Source organism: Arachis duranensis, chromosome 7 (assembly GCF_000817695.3).
Source record: "Arachis duranensis cultivar V14167 chromosome 7, aradu.V14167.gnm2.J7QH, whole genome shotgun sequence".
NCBI lineage: Eukaryota > Viridiplantae > Streptophyta > Magnoliopsida > Fabales > Fabaceae > Arachis > Arachis duranensis.
In genome coordinates, this window is record NC_029778.3 from 51,800,764 (window position 1) to 51,815,874 (window position 15,111).

A 15,111-nucleotide genomic window follows, 5' to 3' on the forward strand; every position below is an offset into this window, starting at 1 on the left:
TAACAATTTCAGGGAAAGTGGGGAAGGCTCCCTTTTAAGAATCATCTGTGTGTTTCCAATGCTCAGATTAGACATTCCCACAAGTGCATCAACATTGACCGGATTCTTGGGAACGACTGGAATTGGCTTTACAACCTCATGATGAGATGTCTCTACTCCATTACTTTCTTGAAAGGAAGCTTCCAGTGATGGCCATATGGAAAATTGGACAGGTACATAAGTTGGGAAGTATTCAGGAGCCTTTGTTTTCAACCCATTAGCTACATTGTTCTCTTTCACATTTTCCTCAGAAGCAATTTCCATGGGGTCAACTTCAGATTTGAGAGATAGATTTAATGAAGGTTGTGATTTTACATTGGGAGATTGTGAGTTCTCAGAGGTCAGAAGCAGTACTTGTTTTTCCAGCACCGAAGGCGGTTCCGTAGGCTGCCATATGGTTGTTTTAAAAAATATGTTAGCTGGGGAGGAAAGCAGAGAAAGGCAGTGGAAAAAGATACACCAATATAATACTCATCAACCATAATCAATGTCCAGCGACAACTATGGAATTGTCCCATTGGCTTCCATTAATCACATTAATACTAAACTTTTTACAGAGCAAGAAACATGTTATGGAGAAAAAATTACAGGATTTTAAACATGAAATAATAATATGCCAAGATATTTTCCCTTAATTAGATAGATATTTTTCGCATATCAAATATGTCAAGACCTACCATATCTGGAGCCATGTCAAAGAGGCTGGAACGCCTCTTTCTCCGGGTAGCATTACTCTGTCGGATAAAATACTTCTGGGCATGACTTGCTACTTGAGTAGGGGTTCTTGATACAACAAAATTACGTGATATTCCACGCCAATCTCCTTTCCCCAGCTTTTGCAGACCAACTAAGAACATCCGATGTTCTTCTTCAGTCCATGGAACACCTAAAACACATGAAAACAGAGTAATCCAATAAGCAAGTGTGCTTGATCAATGACTTAATGACATTACGGTACGTTTGGTTGGGATGAAAATTTTCTTGGAGGAGCTTCATGGCTCATATACATACATGCCTCGGCCCACACCACTACAACCTTAAATGGCTTGCTAACTAAATTAATCACTAAAAAACATATGCATTCTCCAAAAGAAACCTTAGTGTCTAAAACTAGCTAAGCCAACACATGTCTACACAAATGTGCTAAAACTAGCTAAGCCACATAAGGGCATTGCTTACAGTCCAGAAAAGCAAATTGACTCAAATCAAGCAAGCAAAAAACTACTCCATGGAAGAGTAATTTCCAAATAATAGGATATAGATTTAACCTTTTTTTGTTCAAAAACTTAATCTCAACCTAAACTGCCAGAAATATATTTAACAGAAGGCATGAAGTATAATATTTTCCACCGACATTTCCTACTCCAAGGAAGAAGTAACCATAAATATCAAAATGGTTTTGAAAACAGATTTCAACATTCTCTTGTTGGCACTATAAATTCAGCATGCTTATGATACACGTACCATCATATTAAATGCTTCACATTTATATTGAAATCATAAATGCCCACCCTTAATGATCAATCAGAGAATGCACTACCACCATTTCACTCATTTCTTTCTCTTTTTCTAGCACCACGCAAAGTTTAAACATACTCTTTGGAGGAAGAATAATCTTGGGGGAAAACAAAAAAGAACCCAGCTTCCTCCACAAAATAAACGGATTTCATGCACCCTATTAATCCAGAGATCTAAAAAGCAAACCTAACCCAGTAAAATGCGCAGCTTCACCTTAACCTTAACAATTATCAGCAACAAACAAAACTAAATTCTCCTTAGCATATCAAATATCACAAAAAAATGCCGAAATAGATGTTCTTTCTTTAAATAAAAGGAAATACAACTAAGAAAAAGGAGAAAGTTCCTAGCTTGAAATTAAACTGCGATAAGAAATTCATCTTTTTGGTTGCATTCCGTGAACTGCGATAACTATACCTTTCTTTCTTTCGCCACGGCGGTTGGCGAAGGACGAGGCGTGGGCAGGGTCGTCGGACAAGTAACCAACGGGATCAGGCGAGCCTGGGTTATCGCCGGCGGTGGCCACAAACGAGGAAGAAGGAGACGAACAATGGTGGTGAAGCGTCATCAGATTCCCCATACTCGCACTCTTCTTTATGATTGATCCATCCGTCAGCCTCACACCGAACAGCTTCACTCCGCCGCCGCCGCGGTTGGGGCATGTCCTGGAATTGTGGCCGTTGTTGCTACAGTGTGAGCACCGCCGAGTCATGCCGATTGACTCGGTGGAAGGACTAATCACACGGAAGAGAAAAAAAGAAAATGAAAAAAAAGAAGAAGATGAAGATTACGTGATGATTGATTGGTGATTCGTAATGGATAGAGAGAGAGAGAGAATGAGAGAGAGAGAGAGAGAAGAGAAAGAAAGATTGCATGTGTTTGTTTATGGCAGAAAACGAGGGTGATGGATAAGTCTGGGATTTTTTCAAACTTTGGAGGTCAAAATTGGCATTCTAATTTTAGTGTTTCGATATAATGTTAGCAGAACGCGCTCCATCGCTCGTTTTCTTTCTTGTGCATTTACTTTACTACCCCTTCTTACTGTATAACACATAACATAAGTTAAATTAATAATAATGCATTCGAATTTTAGTATTTTACTGACAGGTATATTAGTGGTTGTTAATTGTTATCTTAAAATGAAAACAGAATTTCATAGATAATGTTTCACAAGAGATATGATTCATTTTGGATAACGTATGAGTGTTTGATTATTTAAGGAAAAAATTTTGTTGGATTCTTAGAGACACCTCTCAAAGAATGAATGCTTTTCAGTTATTATTCATTTGAAAATGTAGAAACTAAAATTACACAAAAATCCTACTAACCACTGCAAAAATAATTTAATCATCTTTAATACTAATACTTTTGGATTGATGTAGTTAAGAAATAAGGATTAAAAATGCCACGTGTCTCAAGGATTCCACTTCTACTTTACGTGGGTTCAAATAATCCATTACATGTCACATTATTTTCTCACCTAATCTAAAATGAATGTCACACGAGGAATATATATATATATATATATATATAACTTGCAAGAAGTAAGAACTCTGATCGGTTATTTTAGTTCTACCAAGTCTATATCTTAAGGTGGTTGGAATTTTTATTCAAGGTAATAAAAACGTGGATTTCTCTCATACACGTTAATTCGTTTTTAATTTCTTGAATTAAACAATTGGAGTAGTTGTGAAAATCATTTTTATTAAATAATATCCCTGCTAATTGTGTATATGCTAGATTTTGTATAATTTTTTATATTATAGATAATTTTTTTTTCTTGTAATGTTTTAATAATGTATTATAGTATATGAATTATAATATACTAATATATTAAAGAAATAATTTTATAAAAGAATTATATAATAATTATTTTTAAAGAAATAAAAGATAGAAATCTAGTTTCCACAAATGTTTCGGTTAACCATGAGGGAAAAAATTACTGAGCATAGAAAAAATTAGAAAATTATTAGAATTTATTAATTTAGATTATTATTTTTTAATTATTAATTTAACCTTTTTAGTTTAATAATATATTTTAGTTTATATTTTTAAATATTATTAATTAATTAATAATAATAAATAATAAATTTTAATAATTTTATAATATTTTTCGTGTATAAAATATATATCTAATTCCAATCGAGGCATACAAATTTTATAGGTCAGATTCATCGACTCGACAAAACATATGGAGTGGTAGGCATAGATAGCTTATGATCCTAATAATTGTGTTCAAAATATTCAGTCCTATTACTAAACAAGATTATCTCCAGTGATAAAGATCTGATATGATTTGTACGGACACGTGAAGGCATGGATTAGGGAACATTTTCAAATTGCACCACATACACCACTGCTCATATATACACACACACTGTCTCATACTTTAGTAAGTGTAACTAATAATATGTTATTTCTAAAGTCATTATTCATATGTTTTAATTATTATTTTCATATAAAAACATCTCCATAAGTAATCGTTTACGTTTTAAAAATTATAATATCATGCACCGAACGCATATTAGGTACTAATAAAATATGTTATCTCGGTGAGTAACTTCCAAAAATACCTGAGCCTAGCATAAATTTATCAAAGGACTTTATTAAGAAGATCATGATTTTCATGAATAATAAATTTTAAAATTAGTTCAATAAAATAAAATATATTATATTTTTAAATTATTTATTTAAATTTTAATATTAGAATAATTATCAACACATCTAGTAAAATAAAAATCTGATATCTATTGTTTTTATTGTTTAATATTTTTATTTTTTGCATTTTAAAAAACAGCAAAAGTAATGAATTTGACGGCTAGGGCATCCTCTCGAACAAGGCAAGTAGGCAACATCTCTTACCAGATACTTTCTCATTTCAGGTATTTTGTATTTCAAAATTTGTATTTTAAAATTTATTCTATATAAGTGATTATTTTATGTATACATAGTATAATTGTTATTATAATTATATTTTGTTATTGTAAAATACAATTAGGTTTCAAAATATCTAATTACAAATTAAAATACTAAAATAGTAATTTAAATAATAACATATCATTTAGACATTTAAAATTTAATTTTTTATATTTCATATTTTAAAACCTTGACAATATAATTAAAATGTCTTTTTTTTGTATATGTCGTTAAACAATCATTTAAAATTCAATTTTTATACAATTAGTTCTTGATGATATTCATAGTTAAAAGAAGAAATACAAATGGATAGATAATATTCTTTCGAGTCAATTTCTAAAAAAGAACATTAATCTTATTTAAATTTAAAAGTTGATCATTATAATGAACATCTAATATAAATTTCTCAAATTGGCTATCAAATATCGAAAGTTGAATAAAAAATTATTATGAGGTCAAATTTAATAATTTAGTAGAAGTAAATAAATATTATTATTATATATTATTCAATAAAATTTCAAATTGTAGTAGGAGCGCTTGCCCCATATTCTAAGGAGTGAATCTGTCTCTGTTATTAAAACTAGTTAATAGTTATTTTATTATATAATCACTTTACAATCAGACACCAAAAAAAAACTACACTTTACAAGGATCATTGAAAAAAATAGTAAATATTTTTATAAGATGAAAGGAAACTAGCTAGGTTCATGAATATAGAGAGTAGCTAGCTAGGTTCATGAATGGACGGAAAGGATATAAGAAATTTTGGGGTGATTTCCGATAAACAACGAAGAAATCACACAACAGCAAAGACTTGACTCAGATATTAAGATTACGTCTCTCTCTTTTTTTCTTTTTCCTTTTTCTTTCGGTATTTTGTTATATACTTCTTTAATCTCTCTACAGTCTACACTCCTAAGAATAGGTTTTCATGTGTCCATGGCAACACATGATAAATGAAGACTTCGGGCCAGATCAGATAATTAATCACGCTTGTTAACACTTAACTAATCATTCTTTAACACGTCAAGTTGAAATAGCAATGAGGATATATATATTTAGGTAAAAACTCAGCTGCAGTCGATTTCACGTGAAGTTGATAACTGGGAGTCGTTAAATGATTTAACTGATTTGACTAAATTTTTATCTAGCGGTTCTCACTATCAACTTCACGTGAAGTCGACTGCACCTGAATTTTTATCATGTATTTAATGCAATTTTTAGAATAAGATGGCGCATTCACATCATATTATTATGTTAGGCTATGAAACATGTAGAAGAAGACAAAATGCAACTATATATTGCATAGTAGTACTTTTGGTTGTTGTCTATTAATGGCATCCATGATTTTTTCGCATGGTAAGAGATTAAGACAACACAAGTCTATGATGGCTTTGATCTTTAATCTTTTTTGGTTAGTGAGAAATTTCAAAGAACGTGTGACCCATCCTATCGAGTGTACTTGATATTCAATCATGGGATTTTTGTGGAAGAGATGCATTCATACCCCGACTAAGGGTGTCTTAGATCCATGATGTGACAACCTCGGCTATGCTAACCTCTTCCAATGTAATGGGCCCAAATTATATGTCTTATCCACCTCATAATGTTAAGGACCATGATAACACTTTTGAACCAACAACTATTTTGAATTGAAAGGTAGCCCAACTATAAATGCTATTTTAAATGCCCCAATGCAAATCCTCTTATAAAAATCTCACAATTCATTAGATACTCCTACTATTGTGATGTACAATACAAAAATATTTGCTACTAAAATCTCTATATACTCTATATATTTGTATATAAATAGTTAAATACATGTATTTAATTCATTTACAACGTATATTTTGCATTCTAATATATAATTTATACTAATAACTAATTTCTAATTTTAGTGTATACATAACATAATTGCTGATGATAACAATTCCGTTACATAACCAATAAGGATTTAACTAACTTCTGCTAACTCTTACTTATAACTGTGTTCAATAAAAATATCTTTGTAAATGTGTCTCCTGAATATATCTCTATATATATGTCTTCTAATATAAGTGTCTTTAATATTAATTATTGTTGACAATAAATTGACATAATATATTAGTATTCCATACATTTTCTTACAATAATCATACCTCTTTTTTCCCATGGTACTCTCAATTTGACATCCCAAAAACTAATCAATGACAGATCTAAACTCTATTTAAGTATGACTAATAAATTACTTCATACACAAAATAGAATCCAAATTATGGACACTTGTTTAATCTAACAAATAAGCTAACTACGTGACTAACTCAAAGATAATTAAATCCAGCCTTCTTAATTAATGATAAAATTGAACGCATAGCAAGTGTGAGTGTGTGACGTGCAAGAAATGGATGATTAATTCATGTATTGAGATGCATCATACGGCAAGTTGGAGGTTAGAGAATAGTGAAGGGCAAGAACAGAAAGCTAATTAGTAATTACTATTAATTCATCACAAGGGAACACAAGTGTTGCAAATTATTTATTATTCCCATACAAGTCAAAACATATTTAATTTATCACGACGCGTAATACAATTAATTCTTGCCAGTATTTCCAAGAAAGCCTCCTTTATTCATCACAAGGATTGGATGCTCATTCATTCCTGTTGTCTGCACAGTCATGATTCATTTTATTTTATTTTATTAATTCAACACCAACCATATCTATATATTACAGAAAGAGTTTCAAGTGTACCAAGTGAAACACCGATGATTTTTCTTATATTATATATACCCACACACACTTTACTCTTCCAATTAAAAATAAATAAATGATCATATATATGACTTGTATGAAATATTCAACACATGGGAATGCTTACTTTTCAAATATTTGGAAATAAATTTCATTGCATATGGATATGAGAAATTACCAAGCTACCCTTATAGTCCAACTAGGCAACTAAAACTAACACCACCAACCTACTCAAACCTAATTCCAACCCTTACCCAATACAATATATGATAACTTACAGTAACAGAACAAGTACAAGGGGGTAAAAAAATTAAAAAATTGAAAGTGATTTTATCAAAAATAAAGGTAATAATTTTAAAAAAGAAAAAAAAAAGATTGAAGGGCTATTATGATTCACCGGTAGCTTCTGTAGGCTGGGGTGTACATACAGCTCTCAGCAAACTTAACCAAATCCTTGGGTTGTGGAAGGCGAGTGGCCAACCCTGACAATAATAATAAGAATAATAAATAAATAATATTGTTAGAAATAATCAGAAAAAAAAAAGCATTTAAAAAAATGGGAGTGTAATGGTGAAAGAACTGACCAAGCTCATAAGCCTTAGCAGCAACACTGGCAGCAATGTGTGCTGAAATCTTTCTGATGTTGGTGAATGGAGGGTATATCAGTCCTTTCTCAAAGTTCTCTTCACTCACTTGTGCAGCCAAAGCCTCCGCTGTTTCCACAAAAAGTCATGTTTGGTAACTCAGAAGCGTTAAATGATTTTACATGTTTGACTAAACTGCTTAACATAACACACATTCACTTCTCATCTATTATTGAAATTTATGTTCTAAGGCTGGTTCTGGTGCACTTACATGCGGCGAGAAGGAGGTCGTCGTGGACCCGAATGGTACCGGACATTATTAAACCAAGACCGAATCCGGGGAATATGTATGCATTATTGGCCTGTCATAAAAGAAAACATTCAAATTAGGCACTGTTCTATGCAACATTTCTTTTTCTTACGTATGAATTCTGAAGGACTATAAACCTGGCCAGGCACAAAAGCTTTTCCTTCATACTCAACCGGAGGGAATGGGCTTCCGCTAGCGAAAATGGCGCGGCCCTGATGATACCAAACATGTACAAGGTAAGAACATCGAAATTAAACTTGAAACCCGAACTTAATTATAGAAATACTACTAGGGGTATCTTATTACCTGGCTCCACTTGTAAGCCTCTTCAGCAGTACATTCTGATTGTGAAGTTGGGTTGGAAAGTGAAAGAATGATAGGTTTCTGCATGCATTATCATGTAATAGACTTGTTAGCTTAAATGGACATGAACTATGTCATGTAAAAGTAGTTGGAAAAACAGATTGAAATAGTAGTAGTACCTCATTGATTGAAGCCATTGCCTCAATAACTTCTTTAGTGAAAGTTCTTCCTTGTCCAGAGGTTCCAATCAACACTGTTGGTTTGATTTTCTGAGAGGGTAACATAGACATAGATAATGTAAGAATATTGAAACTTTTGCTGTGTGCGCACGTGCGCACGTGTGTAATGGACAGAAAGATCAATCATACATTAACAGCATCTACGAGTCGATGAACGGGTTCGTGATCATGGGCCCATGGCTTCTTAAAATGTTGAAGCGATTCTTTTCGGGAACTGACAATCAATCCCTGCAGAAGTAACGGGATCAAGAATGTTACTAACAGAAAATCAGAATCTACTTTGCATAAGTGGAGAAGCTTGGATGAATTCAACACTAACCTTTGAGTCCACCAACCAAATGTTCTTGCGCACTTCATCTAGTGGGGCATTAGTCTGCATCAAAAAGGGTAGTTTCTTAATAAATCTGAAGTACTCATCAAATGAATATCATAACATTAATGAAAGTGTTTCAATGTTTCAAACATCATCTCAGTAACAGAAAGGAACCTGTTTTGATGTTTCAAGTGCAATAAGTTCTGCAATTCCAGTGCCAGCCTACAATCACCAATATAATTAAAAGTTTAAGACCATTAGAACTTCATCCTCATCTTAGAACCAATGAAGGAAGCATGAGCACAGTCACGGAACTGCATGGACCTACCTCTCCAGCACCAAGGAACAAGAATCTGTGGTCAGCCAAGTTGCCCCCAACCAATTTCAGAGCTGCAACTAGTCCAGCAAGGACGACTGATGCTGTACCCTGGAACATTGTCGAAACAGTTTCAGAGCTGGATATATTATAGTTACCAAAGTATAGGAATTAAGTATTGATGACTGGTATTCCGTACTTGAATATCATCATTGAAAACAAGATGGGTTGATCTATATTTTTCAAGTAGATCAAATGCGTTGTGGTTCGCAAAGTCTTCAAACTATAAAAGATTCATAAAAAAAAAGGACAAGTTAGTAAGCACTTCACATCAAATAAAAAAAGATGGCTTGTCATATTGCCTAATACCTGAATGAGGACTTTCTCCCCGTAATTTTGCTTGACAGCACTCATAAATTCATGCATAAGTTCAGCATATTCCTGGATTCAGAAAAATTAAACCGAAGTTAACATTATGACATATTAGATAAGTGATAGCTGAATTTAAAAATGATTAACTCTATGATGAGTCAGAAAAGAAAACTAGTCACGAACCTGCCCAGTCGCCCGTCTTTGCTTGAGCCCTATATATAACTCATCATTCAACAAGTTCTCGTTGTTTGTTCCCACATCAATGGTGATAGGCAAACACTGAAAATTTTTATCAGATTATATTATATTTATAGGCATGACAAGAAATGGAAGGCATAATCACTGTGAGTTTATGATAGTGATAATTTATAGGATATACTTACGGCAGACGGACGAACTCCTCCGAGTGCTGTATATAAAGAAAGTTTTCCAACTGGTATTCCCATTCCCTGAAGAAACAACATGTTACCAAAGATTAGATTGCAACATTAGACCTGATTCATAAAACAATATGATTCATAAATTTCAACAAGTACAGAAGAAATTACCTGACAACCAAGATCCCCAAGACCCAAGATCCGTTCTCCATCAGTTACAACAATGACTTGAATGTTCTTCTCAGGCCAATTCCTTAGTACTTCAAGAATCCTCCCCCTTTAAGTTCAAAGCCAAACAATATACAACGTAATCAACACAAATAACACAGGAAATATTCATCAACAATAATTCCAAGTCAAAGTCAAGCTTACTTCTCTTTCAAGCTGATATAAAGACCCTGAGGACGCATAAAGATGCTTCCGTATTTCTGGCAAGCTTCACCAACAGTTGGAGTATAGACAACTGGGAGTAACTCTTCGACGTGCTCAATAAGAAGCTTATAAAACAACCGTTCATTCCTCTCCTGCAATAAGGAATATATTGAAGTGAAAGCATTAGAAGCCGAATCCAAGCTAACAAAACAAACTGTCTGAAGAAACTTGCCCCAAGATATAATTTCACATTAAAGATGAATTTCATAGTTCTGTATAAAAATAATGGGGCAAAAAAGGCCAAGATCACAAGTATTTTGGCCACACCTGAAGATCCATCATTGCCATGTACTTCTGCAATGGAACTTGATACTGACGAACGTGCTGGATCATTTTCTTCACCTGCACAATTAAGTGGCAATAAACTTTTAAGCATTTAACTAATGTTCATATACACAATCCAATAGTTTGGTAAGTATGAAAAGAAAAAAAAGTAGTATTAATGTCTTCTAATCAGATATTCGACCTGAGTTTCCTGCGGAATAACTGTCGGGGGAAGAAGACCTCGCAAGTAGTGAGCATCCCTCTCCTTCTCAGTGAAGGCCAACCCTTTATTGAAGTGGGGATCTCGCAACAATGTATAACCGCTAAAAAGCAAAAGACATAAAATGTAAGAACTTTTATCATGCCACAAAACTTAGCCCATTAAATATATATAATCTTCTCTGTTTGGAACATAGATTTGTGCCATCAAGGCCATTATCAACCAACACCACAATGAGAAAAAACACTGTTAAGAAATGGAGGTTAAGCCCATGTATGATCAATGATCACATATAACAGACTCGCCCCAAAAGAAACACAAAACTATACAACTGGAGTAAAATGTTGAAAGATGGATATACAGGATAGCTTAGTATAACTTGTTTATTTAATTTATTTAAAATTCAACAAGAAACAAACATAAGGAGCATATGTCACACAAATCAACATGCTCTACACGCATATGCGTTTGCTTCATCTTTTTTGCCGCTCAAAAGATCACTTTATTGTTTATTATTATTATAAACTATGAAGATGACTGTTCATTTTCATATTAAAAAATATCACCTTTTAACATCTTTGGCTCTCTTAATAAAAATCAACTAACACACCGTATTCTTTGACCACACAAGTTGAGAATTGTTTTAAAAGCCGTACGAGATTTTCCCAATTGAACTGGTTGGATCATGAACAGTACATGTTCCAAATTCAACCACAAATTTAACAGGCTGAAGCTGAAACCATCAACCTCGGCTGCCAGCTTTTGAAACACTTGGAAAATAAGATAAATCAGCAACATGAACAAGGAGGGGAGGAAAAAAAAAAGATTATTTATCCTTCCTTCATAACATCAGAACTTGTTGAAACAAAATTCAGTACGGCACACCACAATTCAGATAACAGCAAATAAAAATCATCCAACTTGAATCTAAACCGAAACAAGTTGAAAGTTTTAAGGCACATGCATTTGTGAAAACCCAAAAGGGTCATAAGTTAAGAGATGAGTAATGTGATTGAATCTCACCTAGCAACAGAGACATTCCAGGGGGTAACAAACTGATCCTCCGTGGCCTTATCCTCGCCGTAGACATCCTGAGGGCCACCGGAAGAGACTGTTTCCTCTTCAGCAGGCGGCGATGTTGGTTCATTTCTTATCTGCTCTTTCTTCGCGGGAGAATCTAACACAACGCTTCCGTTCCTGTCATTGCTTGGAGCCAAACACACCACCCTGAAAGGACTCGAATGACCCTTCCTCGCACCACCACAGAAGCTGCGAGACCCAGCTACAGCTGAGTTGCTCTGCACAAAACAAAACAAGATGAAATCTCGATACCCAGATGAACAAACCAGCTGATCTCATCAGAACTTAAATCAAAAATCAAACTTTTCGATAAACCCAGAAATATACTTAATTTTATACCAACTCTAGATTCTTGTCATAACAAGGAATATAAAGCCATTATGATTTAGAAAGGTAAAAAAAAAACTAAGAAGGAAAAACAAAGTGATGCAAATCTAGTAGTGCTGATGTGGAGAAATGGGTATACAATACCAGGAAGGAGCATGAGCTGGAGGAGATCATGGTGGCGAAAGAAATGGAGGAAGGAGAGAGAGAGAGAGAGAGAGAGAGAGAGAGAGTTGTAGCGGTGCGGTGCTGGTTGGTGAGGTGAGTGTATAAGCGAAGAGAAGAGAAAGAGAGACAAATGTATATAAGAGAGAGAGAGAGTCTTAAGGGAAGGTTCCCTTGCTTTTCTCGCCCCCTTTTTCTTCTTCTTCACTTAGCTTCGCTTCTGTTTTCACTTTTCAGTGTGTCCGTCCTTCCTTTCTCTCTCTCTCTCTCTGAATGAATGAATGAATGAGAGAGAAGAAGAGAAGAGAATGGAAGTGATGTACAACTCTCCTCTCTCTCTCTCTCTCAAATAAAAAGGGCAGCTTGGAGGTCCAATTGCACGAGCACGACCAACTCGTTTTCATTTCATTACCGAACTACCCTCCACTTGTTCAAATACTACAACTAATTTTTCAATTATTACCTAAATTTAATTTAATAACTAATTCAAACACACTTCTAATTTATTAGAGTATGAAAATTTCAATACTAAATTAAAGAGGAAAAAAAAATAAATTTGGCTCTTCCTAATAGCTCAACATCTGAAGTGGAGCATAGTTATTAGGTTATATTATGAATATATTTTTTATCAATTAAATGAGAAGAACACGGAAGAATTAGTTGTTAGGTTATATTATGAATATATTTTTTTAATTAAAAAATAGATTAAATTAATAGATTTTTGTAAAGATATTTGTTCAACATTTAATTAGACATGCTAGATGTTATGTACTCATATATGCTATTAGTTAATATTTTATATTACCAATCGTTGATAGAAACTATTAATTGAATGACAAAAGAATAAAAATGATTAATTTATAATTTTTAAAAGATTAATTTAATTGAGAAAATTTAAAAAAAATAAAATTAGAGAACGATCTATATTTTTAAAAATTAATTTAACCATTAATCTATATACATTTTATATTTAATGTATTTTATGAGTTTAGTGACATATATTAAGTTTACAAATAAAAAAATAAATTATAAATACAAAAGTTTGAATTCTTAATATATTTATTTTGTATTTATTAAAAAATATTTAAATTAATAATTTTATTATATATTTTTAAGCCACATTAATTAAATTCATATTTTATATGGATGAGTTATTTAATGGTATATGAAAAATTTAAAAAGTATGTTATATAATAAATATTTTTGCATTTAATATAAAATAAATCAATTAATCAATTATATAGAGTTGTTAATTTAATATTGCTTAAAAGGTATTGATTATACGAAATTTCTTGATGTTTTCATAAAAGGATAAAAAAGATATGAAACATTTGTTCCCATGCATGGGGATGTAATGGGTTGTGATCACAGGTGGGAATGAGTAGCGGCAAGTGTATCATGCAGTGGCAGTATCCAAGGTTAAAGCCTCTTACTAGATTGACATCTGCCCAATCAAACAAAAACTAAGGAACCACCATTATTACTATGAATCATGTCGGAAAACAATATATATGGGTAAAAACCGTAAATAAGTCAAGAAATTACATAAATTCGCCAAATTGAAAATTGCTTTACGAATGAGTCAAAGTATATTACTATATAATTTGAACCAGGTTGGTTCGAACTACAAAAATACATAATTTGAACAAAGTAGTTCGAATATTGATGGAATAAGTGATGCATGTAATTCGAACCTAGTTGGTTCGAACTAGGATTCAGCAAGTAATTCGAACCAAATTGGTTCGAATTAGTCAAATTTTACCTCGAATAGTAATTCGAATTATGCTATTAAAAAATTAATAATTTATTAAAAATTTTTATTAAAAATTAATAATTTAAAAATTAAAAAATATATATTTTATTCCATACAAAATAATTAAAATGAGTACTATAAAAGTTTGTAATATTCTATTAATTTAGATTAATACATGATAAAAATATGTTTTCTTTAATTTCTAAATTATTAGTGACTATGTGGAGTATTTCTTTAATGTCCTAAGTCATTAGGACATTACAAATTTTATAGTACTTCTAACATTTTTTAAGCTATTTTTTAAATTATTTTGCATAGAATAAAATATTTATTTGTGGTATAATTTAAATAAATTTATTAAAAAATATTCATGATAATTTTTTAATAAAATTATTTAAATTATATGGTGAGATATTATATGATTCGAATTACGCATGGGGAAGTTCGAATCACTCTGATTCAAATTATATGGTGAGCAATTCGAATTCTATACAATACTCTTTTGTCCATTCTTGATAGCTCATGAATATTTTTTAATAAATTTATTAAAATTATACTACAAAAAATATTTTATTCTATACAAAATAATTTAAAAAATAGCTTAAAAGATGTTAGAAGTACTGGAAGTTTGAATCACTCTGATTCAAATTATATTGTGAGCAATTCGAATTCTATACAATGCTCTTCTGCTCATTTTTTATAGCTAATGAATATTTTTTAATAAATTTATTTAAATTATACCACAAAAAATATTTTATTCTATGTAAAATAATTTAAAAAATGGCTTAAAAAATTTTAGAAGTACTATAAAAATATATAATGTCCTAATGACTTAGGACATTAAAGAAATACTCTA

General features: G+C 32.0%; 2 protein-coding genes across 2 annotated transcripts in view; both read right to left on the minus strand.

Annotated features, from left to right (window-relative positions):
- LOC107459000 (transcription factor MYBS3) overlaps nucleotides 1-2,431 on the minus strand; it is a gene marked incomplete in the record, with an annotated part of 2,864 nt that extends 433 nt beyond the window's left edge. Inside the window, 3 exon segments of the mRNA XM_016077223.3 lie at nucleotides 1-426; nucleotides 717-925; nucleotides 1,975-2,431. Of these exon segments, the coding sequence (XP_015932709.1) occupies nucleotides 1-426; nucleotides 717-925; nucleotides 1,975-2,269 (930 nt within the window).
- Nucleotides 2,432-6,928: 4,497 nt separating this feature from the next.
- On the minus strand, nucleotides 6,929-12,838 carry LOC107458968 (NADP-dependent malic enzyme). Its single transcript, XM_016077181.3, has 21 exons — nucleotides 12,485-12,838; nucleotides 11,957-12,231; nucleotides 10,916-11,036; nucleotides 10,717-10,791; nucleotides 10,390-10,541; nucleotides 10,189-10,294; nucleotides 10,024-10,089; nucleotides 9,824-9,919; nucleotides 9,638-9,709; nucleotides 9,468-9,551; nucleotides 9,281-9,379; nucleotides 9,127-9,174; nucleotides 8,959-9,012; nucleotides 8,769-8,867; nucleotides 8,580-8,669; nucleotides 8,404-8,481; nucleotides 8,235-8,309; nucleotides 8,059-8,149; nucleotides 7,788-7,916; nucleotides 7,601-7,685; nucleotides 6,929-7,118 (listed from the first exon to the last, which is right to left on the minus strand). The coding sequence occupies exons 1-21, from the start codon at nucleotides 12,512-12,514 to the stop codon at nucleotides 7,106-7,108; spliced, it is 1,938 nt and encodes a 645-aa protein (XP_015932667.1). The 5' UTR covers nucleotides 12,515-12,838; the 3' UTR covers nucleotides 6,929-7,105.
- Between the last annotated feature and the right edge of the window lie 2,273 nt (nucleotides 12,839-15,111).